The sequence below is a fragment of the Cygnus atratus genome, chromosome Z, assembly GCF_013377495.2.
Source record: "Cygnus atratus isolate AKBS03 ecotype Queensland, Australia chromosome Z, CAtr_DNAZoo_HiC_assembly, whole genome shotgun sequence".
Classification (NCBI taxonomy): Eukaryota; Metazoa; Chordata; class Aves; order Anseriformes; family Anatidae; genus Cygnus; species Cygnus atratus.
This window is the reverse complement of record NC_066396.1, coordinates 83,925,625-83,947,144: the sequence shown is the minus strand read 5'-3', so window position 1 is coordinate 83,947,144 and position 21,520 is coordinate 83,925,625. Positions and strand designations below refer to the sequence as shown.

Here is a 21,520-nt window from a genome sequence, read left to right as displayed (position 1 = left end):
GCAGCCTACATGGCGCACACAGTGGTGCCACGTGGTTGGAACAACCTGCCAAGCTGCACAAGATGAGTAGCACAGAGGGGAACTTCATTTTCAGCCCCACATCCCCATGAGCATGCCTTGGTTTACTTGGAAGTTCTGGCAGTTCAGCTTCTCATTCCTGGGTCCAGCTGGAGTACCAAAAGGTCGTGTACTGATGTGTGGTTAGAAAGGGCAGGCATCTCTGTAGAGGGCAGCCAAGGAAGGGAAGGGGCAACTTCCTTCTCATCATTAATTGCAATGCCATGTTCCGTGCAGATGAGATGGGCGGTTGTCCTCTTTGTAGAGGGAGATAATTCTCTCTTAATGCAGTTCCAATATGGTTGCTCTATGGCACCACCTACCTTTGTTGTATTAAAGTTAAATATCTTTGTGTACAAAAGTTTAAAGTGCATAGCTAAAACCTATGTGCCTGCAGTAATTGCAGATGTAAATCTTTTTGTCATCCTGCAAAGACTAGGTGAGGTATTTCATAAATATGTCAGAGGCAGCATTAAAATTTTATGGCAGGCAGCACGGGTCGAGAATAGTACAGTGACTTCACAGCAAGGTACGTCCACCTTAACCCACAACTCATTAGTCATTGATGGGATTTCTGTGCCTTGTAGCGTCTTGGAAATGAGGTAGTGTTACAAAAATCTGCATGTTTGATTTTTTAAATATGACAACCTACTCAGGACTGTTACAAATAAAATTGTACATCTTTGACCAGGTTCTTGTTAATATAAAGATAAAGGAAGGGGACAATAGTGTGCAATCTGTAGGATAATAAAATTATATACATCCTTCATTTGAAGTTAATTGGCCGTCTTGGTGGGACAGGGAACTTTGGAGAGATGTTATTGAATATGACTATGTGCCTTCCAGCCACAACTGCAATAAACTGCTTTTTGGCTGAAGTGTGGAAAAAATTATCCAATGCACACAAAGATTTTGAAATCACTTGTGAAAGTTTGGGCAATGGTTATACCTATACTGTTAATAGAAATGTTAATCAACGAATATGAGACATTACAGGCATGAGCAGAATACGCTTTTGGTGAGTAAAAGTGTACTGGTGGAAGGATTCAAAGGTGATAATAACTGGTCTATTAATCCAACGTATACTTATAGTGGATTTACCAGCGATCTGTTAAGCCTCTGTGGATGGGTTTCTTTAACCTGAGATGTGGCCAAGAAAAGCCTAAATATGCAAAGATGCAAAGTGTTTTCACATCTCTGTGCATGTACATCTGCACATATCTGTCAGTGCCTGTTGGTACATGTGCTATTTTTCTTCTTGTGTGCTTCTGCTTTGTCCCACTCAGTGCCTCCAGGAGTGCAGTCAGTGCCATATCATACAAAAGAATACGGACTGGAGAAGTAGTCTGAAAATGAAGTTGGCAAAAAGCGTCTTTTACTCAGTTCAGCCCTGAATACCTAGCGAGGCATCTCTGTTGGCAGGCTCCCTGGCTGGCCTCCTAGCTGCATCCTCTGAGGTCAGACTGGTGGCTATGGCTTTGACTGGGATGAGCCACCTCCAGCCACAGCTGTGGCTCATCAGGACCAGAGCCTTGGCTGCAGGCAGAAGCCTGGGTTTTGGGGGCTCTGGCATGTGAAAGCGAGGCAGAGAGTAGGGTGACAGAAACTCTGATAAGGGGGTTCTGATGTCCCAGGCACTTGCTTGTTCCCTTTCCTGGCTGCAGGCTCCCCAGTTTCCCTGCTGGGTGAGTTATTGTGTGACAGTCAATCTGTGAACTGAGCAAAACCTGTGTCCCTGTCTGAAGCTGGATTTTTCCACCTCCATCATTTAATCCATTTCATTTCATTTCATTTCATTTCATTTCATTTCATTTCATTTCATTTCATTTCATTTCATAGAATAGAATAGAATAGAATAGAATAGTTTGGAAGGAACATACAAAGATCATTGAGTCCATCTTTCAGGCTGCCTTGGGGCTGGCCAAAGTTAAAACATGTCATTCAGAGCATTATCCAAATGCCTCTTGGACACTGACAGGCACGGGACATCGACCACCTTGCTAGGAAACCTGTTCCAATGTCAAACTACCCTCTTGGTAAAGATGTTTTTCCTAATACCTAGGAAAAGGCATTCACCTAAACACAGTCCTAGGCAGCGGGATAGCTGCCTCCTTGGTTTTCCTGAAACTGCAGAGGGAGAAATATACATGGTTTACCAGCCATGTAGGGGAAGGCATCTCTAAGATGTGACAAATTTCTTATCTCCGAAGTGGCAACCTGATGAGCACTCCACCTTCGCAGTGAGCATTGACCCTGGTCCATGTCTCGCTGCCCTGTTGCCCTCACTCTCCCTGCAAAAGTGGGAGAGTGAAATGCAGCTGGTGGATGGTGCACTACAGCTCTAAGCTCTGCTGTCCACAGAGAAAGAGATGCAGAGCGTACCTGTGACTGCCTTACCCTGCCAGGCTCTGCTTCAGTGCTGGTGTAAATCTTTTCAGAGTAATGAAGCTGTGTTTAAAGAAGACTGGCAAAATGAATGAACGCGTATGTCAAAGTCAGCAGAAATATGTTTGTTGGGCCAACTAAGTCAGGTTTACCCACACTGAGATCAGGAATGGGCATGCTGCTTTGTTTTCTTATACAAGCAGAGCATGAGGTCTGCATTAAAAACTAAAACAAACATATGACAAACTGAAGCAGCTGTTTTCCTTTCAGACATCTCTCACTGGAACACAGTTACTGCCATTATATGTAGGACTAGCAATTCTTCTAGATGTATTTTCTAACAATCCAGTCTCAAGAAAATTTTCCAAGCCTGTCCTTCAATGATTGTCTTTCAAATTCTGTTTGCTTTTCCTGGGATTTTTGGCTGTTTATTACCTTGGGTATTTTCACTGAGATAAACTGGATAGAAAACTACAGACTTTTGGCATTATTAGTGCATTTTCCCACTTGCTTTCTTTCCAGGGTGAACATTGCATCTGAAATATGTTTTGTTTTAGTTGTGTTTTGTTACTTGTTTCCTTATTTTGCAATTTTATTTCATTTTGTGTGTGTGTGTGTACTGCATTATGTTTGGACTAGAGCAGTTAGATTAGTGGCCAATTATCTGCAAAGCAGAAGGTAAAGTTATCATTGTCCTCCATTCGTGGAGCTTCTGTGGACAAGGAAAACATGAGAGAGCAGATTTACTGGTGGGCCATTTACTGGTGGTCAGCCATTGTTTTCTACACACCCTGATTAAATACATCTGATATTTACAGATCAGAGCAGTGTAAATCACTGATTCTTTTGTTTGCTAATGAATGTTAAAATTTAAAGGAAGTCTAAGGTTGCAAAGCAAAACAAAAAACAGCAATAAAAATTACTTTGGATCAAATGAAAAGATTTTCGATTCAAAGCAATATACATATTTTTTTCTGTGAGATTTTTGGACTTTTAAAATATTATTGAACTCAATTTGAAAACTCTGAATCACTCTGAATTTAAAAGAAAAAGGAGATTGGTTTGGAAAACATATGAATGAAAAGAAAAGCACATAGGGCTACTTTTTGATGGAATAAGTTTGTCAAATTGTTAGAAATTTGCATAAATATGTTAGTGATTTGAAACTACCTTTTTTTTTGTGAAAGCAAGTTTTACCTGAAGAGTGTTTCCCAGCTCCCCTGCACGTGGACAGAGCTTCTAAGGCAGTGAGTTTTTTAAGTTATGGGGGCTGTTTGTTTCCAGACAGGGCTGCAAACCTGTTACTCTCTCACCCTGATCCACCTTGAGAGCTTGTTGCAGGAAAGCCGATGTGCTTCCCTGAGGGCAAAACAGAGCCATTATTCTTCTCTGTAGAGCCCAGATCTTTTCCTTCTTTTCTAAAGTGTCTCGCATTTGTTTGTCAGTCTGACTTTATTTCACATGCTTCCCAATGTGAACTAGATTCTAGATCAGGCTGAAGCTGATCCCTCAGGTGGTGTCCGTTAGCACCATGTTCTGTCCGTTGGTTAATATTTGAAACTTCAAGTGCACATGACATATGGCCCTATTGTATGTGTTACTTTTTTGTAACAGATTTTAAAGTTGCATTCGGATAGCATTTATTTCATAATGTTCATAGGTAATATGCAGGCTCCTTTGGTGTATTCTTGTTCCTAAGGGCAGTATTTAACCCTGCTTGCCATGCAGTCAAGCATATCTTAGTTACCAGGATAATGATTGTTATTGGAGTTCACCGAAGAAATTTATGATCCATGTGATTACTTCCATAAAAAAAAAAACAGACAGAAAACAAATAAAACTCGAGAATGTTTTTTTTTTTTTAAAGTTACATTAGGTTCCTTTGCCACGTGAAAAAAATAAAGACACTTGCAGCCCTTGCCTGAAGGTCAGGGTGGAATGGGAGAGAACAGTTAATCTACAGATGTCCAATTTCTAAGCAGGTACAGGAGATCAGTTTTGAATTTACCCTGGACTCCAACAAAGAATGAGCAGTGTGTTGTTATTCTTGGTCAGAATTCTGTTTTGTGTCCCATGACATCCCATTTGTGTCCCTCATGAAGCTGTGTTTATTGAAAACTTTCCCCTGGTTTGTTTTATTAGTCTACCAAATAGAAAGGCTGTATAAGACACTGTCCTAAACCAGTAGCTTGGATGTCAAAAGGATGTAGCAATTTTGGACTGGAATTAAAAATAGAGACTTAGACAATCTGGTGAGAAGGGACCAGGGACAGCTGTAGGGGGGTTGTAATAACTCACAGTGGCTCCAGTTGATACTCATCAGGAAGTGTCCACATGCTGATTAAAAGGGGAGAGAAATACACTCATTGCTCAAAGATGCAGCTGAGGCAGATTATACAAAGATCCCTGAGCTGGTGAGTGACTGACTGACCAGGAAGGAGAAGTGTTGAAAGAAAAAATATTGGGAAGAGTCCGATTCTGTGGTTCAGTGGTTCACTTAGTTACAGCTGGGCTGCAACCATAGCAGATAGGCCAATTCTTACTCAATTGCCTGAATTTTTTCACTGATTTCCCCGTGAAATGATTACAGAAGAAGTCAAGCTTGGATCAGGTCTGTAGGTGGTATCCTGAAACCATAACACTGATATAACCATTTGTCTCCATGGTCTTGATGGATTCTTCCTGTTCCAAACATGTGCACAAAACTTACTATCTGAACTGAGAAAATGGAGTGAAAGGAGTGTACAAACATATGTCCATCTTCACCTTGCTAGCTCTAGTTAGTGCTTCACTGGCTCCAGAGCTTCTGATTCTCAGGATCTTCTGTGACTCTGAGGCTTGTTTCCCCTGGGAATCAGAGCTCTGTGATGAACTTGGAAATGTTAAAACAAACTTGTTTGTTAAGTATTTGTAAAACTTTGTATTTCAGTGAAAAGATACTAGCAGCTGGGTCACAAAAATTCTTCATATTTGATTAGGTTACTAGTTTCTACTGTTAAATGTTACATGGTCTTAAGAATAAATGATTAAAGGTCAAATTCACTACAGCTGTGCTGTCTAGTGGGACAGCAGTGAGCCAGATCTTCTCCATGCTGTACAGTGATAGTGGCCAGACTTTGGAACAGTGGCCCAGTGAAGCTGTGAACCTCCATCCTGGGAGATTTCCAAAACCTGGCTGGACGTAAGCTAATTTGAAGCTCTCTCTCCTTTGAGCGCAGGTTTGGAGCAAATAACCCCCACAGATCCCTTCCAACTTACACTCCTCTATGGTTACAGCATCCCATTGAAAAACAAACAAACACAAAGAATGAAAAATAATTTGCATTCCCCTCTCACCTACCAAGATCCAAAGCTAGCTGAGATCAACTGCAAATCTTCCCATTTTGACTTGAGCGAGGCTTAAGTGTATGATACCCACTGTATCTCTGCGAAGCTGGTGAGAACTGGAGCTTCTGCACCTGTCTGAAGGCTGGAGCTGGCTGAGTGTCCCAGTGCACAGCCAGCCTCAGGACCACGGTTAGTGCAGCCTCTTGCAGGGGGAGACATCTCCTAAGCTTGTGCAGAGATACCTATGAACTCCCTCTTAGTGCACATGCACGTTGCTCCCCTAGAGCCAGCCAACAGTATCTGCTTTTCCTTCTGCCGTTCTGCCCATTCTTCTGCCTTTCAGTGGGCAAGGAAGGTTTGCAGCACCCTCATTCTTCTCTGGAGCTCCTAAGAGCAGTAGGGCACCTGATTTCAGGTGTCTGTCCTGGGAGCTGACCCTGGGCACATGCTGTGCACCTGCATCAGGACCTGCCGGCAGATGCCACAGCCTCACTGAGGTAGAGCAGGTAACATGTACAACATGTTTGATATCACAGGGAGAGATATCAGCCACCCCCACCTCTTTTAGGTATGAATTTAGTGGGCTGATCTATTTCTGGGGTACCCCATTTCTCTGCTGAGTACAGAAAGAACCTGACAAAGAGCTCAGTTCAAACACCTAAAGTTTAGACAAGTTTCGCGAGTTGGGCTGAGTCCAGTACCTTGTGTACAGAGGTACATGCAACCTCCCTGGTCCCCTGTACAGGTAGTTTTCTTAAGCCATGGTATTTTTAAAGACACCATGAAGTCTTCTCTTCGTGTATTGTTTTTTGTGATTTTTAAATTCAGACTTTTTAGTTCTGTGCATCACTTTGGAAACTTAGTGGAGCCTTTACCTTATAACCAAACAGACTGGTAAAACTGAGTTGTTAATCCCCAGTGGAAATAGGGCAGAGAGGACAAAGCAGGCTTATTCAACACCACCATCAAACTCTGTGGTTGCTCCTGGGGCTCAACCCATGGTCAGGGTGATTATGTCTCTGTCTACCATCTTAGGATGGAGTTCATGTCCTCAGGTTTGCTGCTGTGTTGTAGCACTAGAGTTTCTGTGAATCACTCTTCCCTCCTAAACCTTCCAAAATGAGACCTCTACCTCTAGTGTAGCCTTTTTGGGCTATAGCAGTAGTAGTATCATAACAGCCTGGATTCAGGTCGGCAGGGATGGGGTGGTACTGTTCAACATGAAGGAACAGATTGCCACCCCTTCTCTGCAGTGCATCGTGTGTGTGTATCCCAGGGTAGCTGCTCTGTTGTAATTTTTGAGTGGGGCTGGGGCTGGCTGCTAAGCAGTGCTGTCAAGAAGTATACCTGATGGGCCTTGGAATATCTGGTGAAACTCATGAGGCATTCATGCAGTGTTCATTCATCTAGTTTAGTTTCACAATGGCTGTAACATTTGTCTGCCCACACATTGTGATGATAGCAACAGGGCTTGAGACTTTCTCCCCCACTTCTCCTCTTTCCCCTCCCATCCTTATTTCTTTTCTCTTGTTTTCCTTTCCCTCTCTGTCCCCCCTACCTCCTCCCCCAGTCTCTTTTTGCAAGGCTGATGGATATGCAGAGTATGTTAAGAAGCAAGCAATACTGTCACTGAACTGATGGTGTTCAGTGACTCCTCGAGCTCCTGGCTGGTCTGTACTGCAGGAGCTTGACACCCTGACCACTGAGGCATAAAAAACAGAGAATTGGAAGCCTCAGCCTGACAGGCACCAGAGCATCCCCCAGAGAGGGTCCAAGATATGTGTGTGTGTGTGTTTGTGTGAAGGGAAGAGGGTAGTGGAGATTTTGGGGGGAGGAGAGCAAAGCAAGAGAGGATGAGACAATGAAATGTCAGCCCATAGTCAAGCTGCAGCGCTGCTGAATGTTTAGAAAGTGCAGCTGCCTACTTAGCAGTGTGCACAGCATAAGTGTGTGAAGGAGCATGATGTCCCAGGTGAAAATGCCCAGGACTCACAGAGGGATGTGTTGTCCTGTCTCCTGATGGGCGCAGGTCATGCAGGGGTACAATGGCTTGGTGTGACATTTGTTCAGTCTGCACACAGAGCAGCTGGGCAGGCTCTTCTCCACACCCAAGACTGCTTCTTGTGCAAAGGGTCTGAAGCTGGGAGCAGAGGCTGTCCTGTCTATCTTGCTTCTCTGTCTGTACACCATGCAGCTCCCAGGAAGGACGGTGCAGAGACACATGTGCAAGTTGTGTCAACCAGGCAGCAGCGGCAAGGTGAGCCATGCACACCTGCCCTGGTCTTGTGCTATGTCCAGCCTGAAAAACATTGGGAAGCTTCAGTGAATATTTTATTATTTTAATAGACATGCTCCCGTGCAACTGAACCTCTGAACTGAACTTCTGCCTAACCTCTGAAAATTAAAAAAAATGAAACCCCTGGGGAAGCCGTGTCCACAGGAAAAGGTATTCACAGGATGAAGGGGTCTTTGTGCAGCACACACTTGGAAGGAGAAATTGGGCTTCAGCCTTCAAGGGCTGGAAAAGATGATATTACTCAACCGTTAAGATAACAACCAGTTTGCCACCCATAGGCTTTGTAGGCTTCAGCAAACACCACTAGGACAGAGCTGAGTCAGAGACCTGGTGGAACACAAGAAAAGCAGAGGAAGCATCTGGCTGAGAAGACAGTCTCAGGTGCAGCAGAGAGACAGAAGTGACCAGAGGTTTTTTTTTCTTTTCTTTTTTTTTCCTGGCTTTTCCTGGATAAAAGTGGCTGCAGCAGTACTTGTGTCCTGCAGGAGCAAGCTTGCTTTCTAGCTAGCAGAAGGCAGTGGGGACATCTTTGTCAGTGCTTCTGGGACCTCAGATGGTTTCTGTTTCTGGCTCTGCTGCCTTCTCTGTGCCTTGTTTTTTTAGCCAACAAGGGTGAGTACTGAATGGAGGTAGTGGTCAGGTACTAAAGTTGTCTATGATCCAGAAGGACAAGGACTAGGGAGGAAATGTAAATAAATGTAAATGTATTGCACCACTTAGAAGGATTTCAAAACAGTTCTATTTTCCATGGCTCCTAGAATGAATACCATTTCTTAGAAGTAGTAATGAAAACCTGTTCTGAACTTCTGTGGAAATGTAGTCAAAACACAATTGGCACTTAACAGAATGGGCATTTAATGGTCCCACCTGCAGCTGTACAAATCTTTATTTTCTGCTTGTGCTCCTGCAAAAGTGCCTTGGCCAACCAGTGTGTAACAGCTGGAGGAGGCACAGGTAAACTCAAGAAGAATGCTGGGCCAGAGCCATGGTCTGTCTCTCCTGTCTTCATGGCCTGCAAAGCCAGTGCCTGCTGCTCAAAGCAAGGTGCAGGTCTACCCACGGAGATGTCGGATGACCTGTCTGTAGTTGGTACTCTCCACATCAGTAAACAGAGGTAGGGAGAAACAATGATGCATAAGGCTCATAAAATAAATCAAATCAAATCAAATCAGAACTGGTTTGTTCTGGGCTTAACTGCTTCAGTGCAGGGTGAAGCTGCTGTTCGTAAAGATGTTGGGAGCCCTCCTTGGGCTGTTGGTGTAGTGAGCTGACACATGCCTGCAGGTGATGAGCTACACGTCTCAACCCTATGGTAAGCATGTGAGCGCTTGCTGCTGTTGGCTTCAGACTTCAGCCCTGTCTGTGGATGTTGGGCAAGGGAGAAGAGAGCAGGCCGACACTGTCAGGTGCAATGCTACGAGTCCAGTTGTCTGTGGGGAACAGCACGGAGAGGGGCTGTTACTGGAGACCCCCTGGAGCAGAGGAGTGAGGGGTGGTTTTTGCCATTTGTGTATTCAGTGTTCACCAGCATTCGTTGGTGTAGACTGAGAAACAGTGCTTTTTTACTGAAACAGCATCCTGTGGACACCAAGCTACCTACTGCTGCGCACCCAAACCGTGAGCACCAAGCAGCTCAGTGAGTTTCTACTGCCTTGCCAATAACCAGAGCATCACCATCTCCCTCCTGGGGCCAGCCAGTGGGCAACTCGCCAGGGCCATGTCCTGAGTGTGGAGGCCACTCACTGGCTTGGCATCTAGGCTGTGAGCCCTGGGGCAGGTTTGCCACTTGTGCCAGTAGGTTGGTGGGATGTTGCTGTCACGTGTTGGTGGTGTGGCTCTGCTGCTTGGTTGGGTAAAGGCAGTCCCTGAGTGCGGTGCGGAAGCCGTGCCATAGCCAAGGACCAGAACAGCTGAAGGCTGCAGACAGCATCTTCCTTCTTCAGCTTGCAGCCTTCTCCACCACTTAGCACGGGAAAATTTCTCCTGCTGTGCTGTTTTGTATGTATTTGTGTACTTGAGAGGGAGAAAGAAAGAAGGAAGAAAGATAGAAGGAGAGCAGGAGAAACTGTCATTTGTGTAAGATGCCCTAACAAAACAATGGCAGTATTTGTATTTTCGTGGTGCTGGAGCTGGGTGCCCTGCCCAGGGTCAGAGCTCCAGTATGAGCACTGCCCTGATGAGCTTGCAGCTGAGGTATGAAACAGGAGATGACGTGAAGGGAACAAACAGACAGGGAAAGCAGGAGCTCACGAGGAGATAAATAACAGTAACTCTTTGAGTATTAACTGTGCATTGGTCCAGAAGGTTTCAAAGCCACCTGAAACTGCGGTGAACATCCCTCTCCTTCGGTTAAAATGATCGGTGGAAGCCTGGGACTAAAACCATGTTCTCCTGGAGAGCCTGGAATGATATTCAATACCTAGAAGATTAGCTGATTTGTCTTCTCCTCCTAATAGAGAGCCTAGTTGACCAGCTCTGTCCCAGGATTGCATTTCTTGTCCTGTTGTAGGACCACAGTGGCAATGGCCAGCCCCTTAGATATGTCCCAGACTCCTCTCCATTCCTCCAGCTGTCTTGCTCCTGCAGTACAGGCTGTGTGAGAAGATCCCACCAGCTCATCAGGCATGACCTGCAGTGAAAAAAGAACACATAAAAGATGACTGTTCCCATTCATTTAATAATTTGGCCATCCAGATTGCCCTTCTTCAAAGAGAGTGATCAGCAGTGCTTTTACGAGAGCCTTCACTAGAGTATAGCACATACTGAATAGTTCCTTTCCCACATGAACAACTGCAGTCTTAAATCAAATGATCTTTTCTTTTGTCTTTTTTTTTTCTGTTTCCCTTTTATTTAGGGAGTGAGTTTTCTGGGAGCCCATACAGCCATCCACAATATTCAACGTACAATGATTCCTGGAGGTTTCCCAATCCTGGACTCCTTGGTAAGTTGCTATCCCTCCCTTAAGGGTGCGTTGCTAGCTGTGGCTCATTCGTAAGCTGGAGGCAATTATGCACCACCAGGGGAGGCAGAATGCATGTCCTGGTGCGGTCCTACATCCCAGTGCTCTTCCCTGGTGAGTGGCTGCAGATCTTTGTTGGGGCACGATAATGCTCTTAGTTCCTCTTGCCAGCAGGAAGCCCCATGCCAAAACCTCTTGTCTTCCTGTTTCTGCTCCATAAAATCATTTGACAAACACAAGGCATTGTTGGAAGACTGGATGTCCATTTCTTGAGGGCAAGGAATCCTATTTGTACAAAACTAGTGGTGTTTTACTGGGACACCTGCTTCAAGAAGATGCTATGTCTCTTACAGACAAATGTGAGCCCCACCACTCTCTGCGCTGTTGTTTTCTTGCTAGTTCCAGCCCTTTGCCTTTCTCCCGGCCCTCATGTTGTGTATGCTCTTCAATTGTTCTTTTGCCAAATCTAGCTTTTCTTCTGCAAGGGACTGTTGTGCCAGTGCAGTCTCACTGACGTCTGCATGGGCTCTCATAAACGGTGGGGGGCAGGAGCCCTGTGGCTCATGCAGGATCATGGCCCTCATGTGAAGCATAAACATAATCCATTTTACACCACTGTCAAAAGCTGGCCCACTTTGACCTTGTACACATGTAGCATGCAGTAATTAGAATTTTTCCCTGCATAATTTGCATGGATGAGGTAAGTAAAATACCAATTAATTGTCATCTCTCAACACAGGAATAGCATGCCTTAGAGATTTCCAGATTTATGGATGACAGGGCTGTTATATGTGACCTCCAGCAGAGAAATAATTTTGAATTTTTGTCTTTTTTTTTTTTTCATCCAGTTTCTTTGTTTTAAGTAATTGAGTCCCCATGTAATTGAGCCACCCAGGCTGTATTCATCATAGTTCTTGTCCTTAAACAAATCCTTCGGGAGCAATAGACAGCCTCTGCCTCTCATGCCATGGTGCTGGTATACTACTGCTATTTGCTGTGCCACATTTAAGGGTTTGTTAGTGCTTCCATCATAAATCAGAGAACAGATCTTCAGCTAATATAGATGGGCATAGCTGTACAAAGCCAGGGGAGTCCCTGTGCTTAAACCCGTAGTTACCATGGCCACAGCCAGGAGTGCCTGCAAGACTTTGGTTTGGCTGCATGAAGGAAGCTGCTTTAGCCAGTAGAAGAGTGCATGCAGTGATTTCCTAGTTTCTGGTTTTGCAACTCCTTTGGAAGCAGATGAGATGCTTTAACCTACTGCTGAAGGGAGGCCTTGGGAGCCAGGTCTTGCACGGCTTTTTTTTTTTTTTTTTTTTAATTTTGCCTGCAAACCTGTGAAGAAACCAGCAGGATTTTCAGAATAAGTGAAAACCCAACTCAAAGCCCTCCCTTCTACATAACAAGAGTGGCTTTTGGCAAGGCTTCTGGGTTGCAGACTCGTGCCTGCAAATTGCCACTTGTGCAGGAGAGGACTTGCTTCTTTTTCCTTGTTTTCTTTTTGGATGATAAACTTTTGGGGGCAATTCTTTCTCTTCTTTGAATATGTGGGGTGACCACAGCTGAAATGAGTGCATGCTCCCCACCTTAAAGTGAATGGACTGCAAGGCTCACGTCTCAAGCCAGTGAGAGTTTATACAGCAGTATTTATTCAGTAGCACGCTGTGAACATGTGTTTAAAGGAGGCAAGGGCAAAAAGATTTGAATGCTACCATTTTCCTTCGGAAACTACAGCTTTTTTGAAACTGAAATGTTGTATAGGATAAATACAATAATAATTTTTTGCTATCAGGAGTTGCTAAAATATATACTTTTAGATTCCTTGTTTTTATCCTATATAAAGCATTTCATTTTGATATTTTCAAAATTGTGTGTTTCAGTAAGTACGCTGTCAATCACTGCCATATAATGTTATGAGTGCACTGTGACACACTGAATGGGAATGATGAGACTGAAAGCTTTTGATGCGTTGGAAAGAAAAAGAAATGGGAATATCTGTTCTGCAGCAAGTCCTCAGGAAGAACTTACTGCTCCTTTAGCATGATCACAAAACCGGGAGTGCTGGAGTTTCCTTCGGAGGAGGAATTCCCTTGTCTGACCAGTGATGGTTTAAAATATCTGCTCCACTTTGCTCCTGTCATCAGTGTAGGCATTGCTGAGCTGGTTAAAATCTCACATAATTTGTAGCTCTCTGTGGTGCTCAGGTACTATCTGTCTATGGTCACAGTGTGAGAACTGTAGCAGTGAGGTCTCGACTGAGCTGAACCTTTGAGATTCCCTTTTTTTTTTTCTTTATTTTTTTTTTGTCAGAAGAGCACCAAAAGCAAAATGGTGTTAAGTTTGAAATGGCATTTACTGGGAGTCTACATGATGCCATGTAGACTGAGGATTGCAAAAGTCCTTGATCTAACTGGAGCACAGAGCTCTTGCCTGTGCCAACATTGTGCTGGATGGCAAGGCCAGTGAGCCGGTGCTCCAAGAGACACTGCAAAGTCCAGATGCAGCCATACAACCTAAGTTAGAATATGTCCATGGTTGGCCATTGTCTGTAGGTCTCCTGTATCATGCGGAGAGCCCAGTTATCCATACTGTTTTGTTATCCTTGGGAGCCTGATCTGGCACTCCATTCTTGCACCAAGATGCCCACTAAACTCACTGGTAGTTCAGAGCAAGTAAGAATCTGTTGCAGAGCCTTAAATGCCTGCTCTAAGTCTCCTTGCACACTCAGAAGGCTCTGTGTTACGAGTCTGAGCACCTGCAGGAGAGAGGAGGTTAATTTAAACTATATCCAGGATGCTTCCACTCTTCTCAGTATACGTGAGTACATTTACTAATTCCCTCCTGAGAGCAAGCTCTGGCAGTATCAGCCTCAAAGCAGAAGCCTTGACAAAATTAATCAGGACTGGTACATGGACTGACACAGTTTGTCTTACTAAGTCCCTCTCCCTTCACCAAGATGAAATTGTAATACTCTAAGCACTTAACAGCACCTATGTTCAATTAATTCCCTGTTCTGGCAAGGAAGAATTGCACTGCAGCAATCACACCAAGCTCAAATCTGTGAAAGAGGAATTTAAAAGAGAGATGCAGTGATTTGCAAGTGCCAGCAAGAAAGGATACTTGGGTTAAAAAATGGTTTGGGGGGAGGAATAAGGAGAATAGGAATAAAGAATGCTAAGAATAGTATAAAGACTTGGGTCATTAGTTTCTGGTCTTGTGTGAATGTAGAGCAATAGTGAGAGGAGTGAGACAGTTTCTCCACTGTGAGGCAGGACCACGCTCTGGGGAGGCATGCATGAGGTACAGAGCAGCTGTATGGCCCACCAGAGAACCAGCTGCTTGCTGTTGGTTCTATGCCTGCTCTGTGCTTGCTGCTCCTTTTGCACCAGGCAACCCACCCACATCTGCTCTGGCTAGCATGTGAACTGATACAAAAGGGTGACTGTGCACCTTTATCTCTGGGGCAATCTGAAACACTGTGGTTTATAGCTCTTGTGGAGGGGGAGAGAACCAACCTACAGTCCCCCAGAGTGGTCAAGAGAAGCAGGGGCAAAAGAAGAAATCCCTTCACTGCCGCAGCTCTGTGGCCTCTTCCTGTTCTTCTGTCCTGCCATCAACCCCAGTAGTACCAACACGTAGCTCTGCAGCATGGACACAGCCAGCATTTGCTGCATGTCTTGACATGACTTGTCCATCCCTGACTGCAGCAGGAGTGATGGCAAACCCCGGGTTTCTAGCGGGCTGTGCTGGGAGGATGGATAATGCAAGTGCTGGCTGTTGGTGTCACATCCATCTCAGTGGCTGTAGCCAGGTGTCCTCATGTGTAACTCAGGAAGCAATACGAAGAGGTGGAGAAAAAGGCATCTTGTTTTTTTTTCTCCACCGTGCTGTTAATGACCTGAAGCTGCTATAATACAGGGATTTGCACAGAGGCATGCACACAAACATGCTGGGAAGCAAGCATGCGTGCACTGAGGGCTCAGTCCGTCACTCTGCACGGCCTGGCAGGCGTGCCGGTTTAGAGTCTGGTCAACAAGCACACGCTAAAAGTGGATAACAGGAAGGCAGTCTAATGAAGAAAAACGATTCAATTTCATGCTGGCTTGTTGCAATAACTTCTTTACCATTCTCTCTCATTGCTTTTGACTTGATGCTGCTCATGGCAGGTTTTGCTTGATGTGCTGCTCCTTCTCCCGCACGGATGTGGTTCGTGTGCCTTGTCTGGGAGGGTTTCCTCTCGGGGTTGCCTACAAAGTCATGGTGCTGGCACAGTGTCCTGTGAGGGAAGGGCTTAAAGCTGGTCAATTAGGATTAGATTCAGTTCTTCTGTGGGTTTCTGTGAAAGGATTAGAGAACAAGTAGGCACCAGAAATGACTGTGTCAAGAAATAAATTGATGATAATATGAATTAGAAAGGAAAAATGACAAAAGGATGGACAAGTCTATTCTGGATGGTAGTATGGTGACAGGGAGAAAGAGTGATTGCTTTGTGATGTTTTCATTTTTCACTTTAAATACAAGCTTTTTATTTCACTGCTGAAATGCAAACTGGAGAAATGAAACTCGGAAGAAATGTAAGGCCTTTGGAAAGCATCAAAGACGTATTGCTGCCATCCTTTGCTCCAGTCCTCCTGGTGCCCTTGCTGGGTGAGCACAGTAGTTTCACCTGGGTCTCCAAGAGCCTAGCAGTTGTTTTACCCTGAGATGCTGTAGCAGCAGAGGCAAGTCGCACGGAATTACTGGGGAACAGAAACATGCCTAAGCTGTCTTTGCTTTAGGATGGAGTGGACATTTCAGTCGCCTGATCTCTTTTGTGCCACTTTTGCTGTATTGCTTGACAGGGTAAAGGTGTCATTTCTCCTGTTGTCATTTTGAACATCCCCCCCCAAATCAGTTAGACTGCAGGCAAGTTTCAAAGTTTGGTGAACAGCTTAGTTTGCAGCATTGAGCTGCAAAGGGCTACGAAGACGGTGAAGGGCCTAGGGGGGAAGACGTACGAGGAATGGCTGAGGTCACTTGGCCTGTTCAGCCTGGAAAAGAGGAGGCTGAGGGGAGACCTCATCGCGGCCTACAGCTTCCTCATGAGGGGGAGCGGAGAGGAAGGCACCGATCTGTTCTCTTTAGTGACCAGTGATAGGACCCAAGGGAATGGCGTCAAGCTGCGACAGGGGAGGTTCAGGCTGAATATCAGGAAGAGGTTCTTCACTGAGAGGGTTGTCGCACACTGGAACAGGCTCCCCAGGGAAGTAGTCACTGCACCAAGCCTGTTGGAGTTTAAGAAGTGTTTGGACTGTGCTCTTAGTCATATGATCTGAGTTTTTGGGTAGACCTGTGTGGTGCCAGGAGTTGGACTCAATGATCCTTATGGGTCCCTTCCAACTTGGGATATTCTATGATTCAGTGATTCTATGAGCTTAGTTTGCTAAATCAAAACTGCATCATTTAGCCAGAGGCTTCCGTTTTGCTGGGATGTATACAGCAATCTAGGGTGGCTGCGAGAATGGTGTTTATTGTTCTTGTGAAGTTGTCCAATATTATCCTCTGTGAAATACAATTCCTAAGGCTGGGATTTGTTACTCTAGTGTCAGTTACCTAGAAGACAAGAGTCCAGGCCAGGACAGCAGTTGTGGTGCCCTTGCAGGTAATGCAAGGCTGTCAGCACAACACTTACATAAATGTAAATAGAATGAGTACTCTCTGAAGTGATCTGCCCTTGCCTCTACTGATTATTGCTTAAAATACTTAAATTTAGTTAACAAATCTAGATGTGATGAGTTCCTACAAGTTCTGCAAATATCTTTGCAAATGTTTACCTTGGCCAGTTACTTCACTGACTGTATTGAATTCTAATGCATGGTAAACATGTGACTACCCTTCTGGACAACTGAGGCCACAGCCCTGAAACTTGGTTTACCTTCTTTAAACTCATCCCTTTGCAGCAGGTTTACATGATATGTAAGCTGGGTTGGTTGAAGCACTGAGGGCAATGCTCCTCGCAGATGTGCCAGGCCCCTATGTACAAACTCTGCTGCTGCAGCACTGTCTGTTGCAGAAGCCATAGCCAAGCTCCCATAGCCATATTCTGTAGTTTCTGATCCGTCAGGGTTGCAGCAGAAGAGTATCATGTGCTTTGGTAGGACTCTGATCATGAGAAAGAAGTTTCTTTTTCATGGCTATGCTGAATATGTACTATGCAATGGCACATATTGGCTGAACTCTGTTTTTTGGATGTATTGGCTTGTACCAGCTTGGAAATTGGCAGCAGCAGGCTGGTGATAAAGCCTGAGCTAACTTCCTGACAATGTGCGCAGGAGGAAAGCAGAACAAACAGGTGAGCTTGCATGTTAGTGGAATCCTGTTGGATCCAGCAATAGCAGTCTTTTGGGATGTGTTTAAGCTGGTAGGGCTGTCTTACTCAGGGCTCCCTTTCCAGGTAGCAGCACTAATTTTGCTGGCCTTTCTCATTCCATACCAGAGCTGCAAAGAGCAAAGAGCTGAGTTCTGGAGCCTGAGCACGCCAGACAGGTCACGTTGGGCAGAAAGTGCAGAAAGCCCTGTGTGTTGCAATTATAGCACCATCCTGAGCTGATAGTTAACACTAAATGTCCATGGGCTTCCTCTTAGAGGTGGTGATTCTAGCGCTGTTCTTAAGCTTTTGAACCAGCAGTCCTTGAGTCAGGCCTTTTTGAGGTAAACAGCAAAGCCAAAAGCATGGCTGACTTCAGATGGAGGCTATGAAAGAGGAGGGGAGGCCAAAAAATATGCCATTGTCCCACTGCAGAGGCTTCTTGGCAGAGTGTGCAGAGGAGAGGAAGCAAGCCAAAGGCACAAGGTGTGCAGTTGAATTCTCCTTCATGCTACCTCCACAACCTCTGGTGGCCCTACGGTCCTCCATGCCCTCTGCTCAGGTGTTATCTCACATGGAGGATGTTAGCTCACATGCAGATGATGTGTTGTGGCTGTGGGGGTGGTGTGGCTGGAGCAGTGGTACTCTGGGCCTATATAAGGTCTTTGGCAGCCTGTGGACCTGCCAGAGCAGAATTTGTGAGTCCGTGATGGGAAGAAAATGACAGAAGATGCATCTTTGACATCACTTCCACTGTTGCTTTGCTGAATTGTCCACACACCCATCTGAGGACTAGTGTCGCCACCATCTCCTGGAAGTGTCTGCTCCTCCGCGTTGCTGAACCTGCAGAAGTTACTAGGTCTGTGAAAAGCCACATGCCTAGGCATGGAGAGCCTCCTTACGGTGCCTGTGAGGCTGTTGTTCATGTCCCAGGCAGAGCACAGGCAGGTTGTTCGGGATGAACTCACAGCTTTCTGGATGGGGTGGGGTGCTCTTTGAACCTGATACTACAGCCCAGCCTGCTCCAGAGCAGATCCCTGTGTTGGCTTTTTATTGCTCGTCTAAACCTGTCTGGGGGGCGTTTGGACACAAGAGTCCAGATGTGAATCCTTCCAAGGGGTTTCTTCCACACTGTGGCCTGCTTTACATTTCCTGAATGTGAAACTCTGCTGGTGACTTGGAGACTGAACTGATAGCACTATGAAATATTTTTTGTTTTACTCTTTTCTTACACCACATCAGAGCTGGTTTCCTCTCTGGTGTACATGGAACTGATTTAATACCTTGTATTGTCTAGACAAATTTGTGTATGTCTAGATACAAGTGAAGTCTAACACTCTTCCTTATTTCAGCAGTCAATCCAGATTCCAGGTGATCCTTCAGTGATCACCCAGCCTACCGCTTCGCACTGCAGGGCAGAAAAGTCATCATCAATATTTTTCAGGCCTTGTCATACTAGATGAGTGTTTCAGCACTTGTCAATCTGCATAGTTCACTCAGATGTGTAATACATGTACTGAATCGAAAAATAAAACATATGTTTATTTGATCAGCTTGTGACTTAAGTGCCTGTTTCAGAAGCTGTCATGTAGAGCACTTGGTACTTCTTTAGATAAGACATTATTCACTGTAGGTAGTTGTAACATAATTTCTGAGTTCAAATTCACTTTCACTGAATTCAATTTCACTACTAAGTGAAAGAGAAAGTCACCGGTATTTACTGTGACAATTTCTCCCTTCAGCAAATTTATTAGATGACAAAGGGCTTTCTCTGGCCAGACAGAGGCCAGTGTAGTGTGGTCATCACAGAAGCAGATCCAGTAGCACAAATTTCACTGTTATTTCTGGATTTTCAACATCATTACCAGAGCTAAGCAAAAGGCAGGGGTTTACTCCCTGAAAGAAGTATCTTGAGAAACAGGGAAAATATTTTTGAGTCCAGTAAAATATGTTGAATACTTTGGGTTCAAACTCTGCATCCTTCAAAAAGGAGGGAAAAATAAACACACACACACACAAAAAAAACCAACAACATCAGAGAAGTCAGAGTCCTGTAATGTTTTAGTAGCTGGAACAGTTCAACCTTCTACTCTAAAAAGTAATTCACTTTTTGCGATGTAAATGAAATTAATGTTTTGGGTGGAGGAAGGAGACCAGGTATCTGGTTCTGCTAGCCAGCATAAATGCACAGCAGCTCCAGCAATATTCTCATGCAGAATTTGTGACTATGAATTTTATTTAAATCACCTGGCCTTTATTCCTCTGAGTCTTAATTCAAGCTGGAGAGCTATCTGCTGCCTGTGCTGGCATGGTGCAAGCTGGCACCATTCTACCTTTGTCTTCTTCACAGTGGTCTCTTCTCTTCCAGGCTCTCCTTACTACTACAGCGCTGCAGCCCGCGGAGCAGCCCCACCTGCAGCGGCTGCTGCCTATGACCGCCACTGACCCTGGAGCCCGGAGCTAAAGCACTTACTAAAATATACTGCCTGGGACAACTGCATTGAGTCACCTTGCCACAACCATGCAAGTCACCCTGCAAGGGAAGGAGAAAGTATCTAGTAGGAACAAGCTAATTGAAATTTTACTCTTTAGACTTGGTGAACTTAATATTGTTGTTTTCTTAATTCTGGAGGTGTTATCCGGGTCTCAAACAAAATGAAGAAGCAGGAGGACATGGTTCTCCTAACACTTCATGTGGTCATAAAAATGCAGTAGTTTCATGTCTTTTGCAGCCGGCTGGCTACTGCTTTAATTGCCTGTGGGTGCCACGGCTGTATCTGGGGATAAGGAAGAGGCTTGAGCCTCCCTGCTTGGGGTGGCTTCCTCTCACTGCACACTGAAACAGGCTGTGAGACTCAACGCAATTTTTATTTTATTTTTTAAATTTTTGTTGCAAAGAAAGATCAGTCCGCTCAATTTTACACAAGCAGCACTGTAAATATTTGCTTGTTTGTATTACTATGAGTGACTTAGCATAAGCAGCAACATTGTACAAATATGAACTCAAAATACATCTGAAAATGTGTTTTGAAACTGGTGCACTGATTCAAAGAATTCAGTAAGCTTTAAGCAACTTTGAACCAGGTTAACACTCATGGTGGCTGTATTTCAGGCTGATGTTACTTCTGTGTACAGCATCCTTTCTGACAGTGGTGTATGATCATGCTATATGCTGGTATCAAACCCATGGGCAACAGAAAGACATGGGCAATTTTGTGACAGTTTATTGCTTAATATTCATTTATGTTCATTTGTCATCATAATGAGCACTGAAACAAATTCTCTGGTTTCAAGTTAAACAGCATCCAAGAAGGAATCATAGCAGACACCTTTTGTACATCTCAATAGGTTGTATGCTAAAATCCAATTATGAACACTTTGAGAGGAAGGGGAAAAATAATTTTTGTGAAATGGACATGCTTAACAGGGTATATTGTGCACAAGGGCAGCCACATGTGCTTCCTGAACCAAACTGGTGAGGAAGGCACTCATTTTGGGGGTTCTGTACATTTAAGTGAAGGCATCTCTCAAGTCATTCTAATAACATGGAGGAGAGCAATTTCAAATTCAAGCCACTGCAGTCTATACTGGTGTCATGGAGAATTTTGCCCTGTTAATTCTGTGTTTCTTCCCCTCCTGCTCAAAGAGGGAGCACTAATGGTGACATTTTGTTCAATGTTCACTGTTTCCTGGGGCTAATGAAGAGAGCAGCTTACAATTGATCTGGTAAGCAACTACTCCGATCACTGCTCTTCCCAGGGAACTGAGAAAAATGCTGATTTCTTCCTGCACCGTCCCCCTGCACCAGTCCTGGTTGCAGCTAACTTTAGTCATGTATTGGTACAACATATGTGCCCAGCCCCTCCTGAAAGCAGTGGCAAAGCTCCCTGGTCCTGCTGAGATGAAGATTTGACTGTAGCCTCTGGCAGTGTGAAGCTCCCAGAGGCAACCATGCTTACTTACATGGATCTGCACAGACACTGCAAAGGGATCTCGCTGGTGTGTGCCTGTGTGTTTCCCAAAGTTGAAAAAGGGTTGTTGGTGTTGAACCTGAAATACAGTCCCATATACAATCAAGTATAAATATTTGCTTCTAGTTTTACAAGTATTTCTTTGAAATGGCAACTACTGAGTTAATATTTCTCCCTTT

The 21,520-nt window shown here is 44.7% G+C and overlaps 1 protein-coding gene across 6 annotated transcripts in view; it reads left to right on the top strand.

Annotated features, from left to right (window-relative positions):
* Positions 1 to 19,815, top strand: part of PAX5 (paired box 5) — a 143,658-nt gene extending 123,843 nt beyond the window's left edge. For all 6 annotated transcript variants that reach the window (XM_035567624.1, XM_035567623.1, XM_035567621.1 and 3 more), the window contains 2 exons: positions 10,920 to 11,006; positions 19,739 to 19,815. In XM_035567624.1, the coding sequence (XP_035423517.1) occupies positions 10,920 to 11,006; positions 19,739 to 19,815 (164 nt within the window). The remainder of the gene's footprint in view (positions 1 to 10,919; positions 11,007 to 19,738) is intronic.
* The last annotated feature ends 1,705 nt before the right edge of the window (positions 19,816 to 21,520 follow it).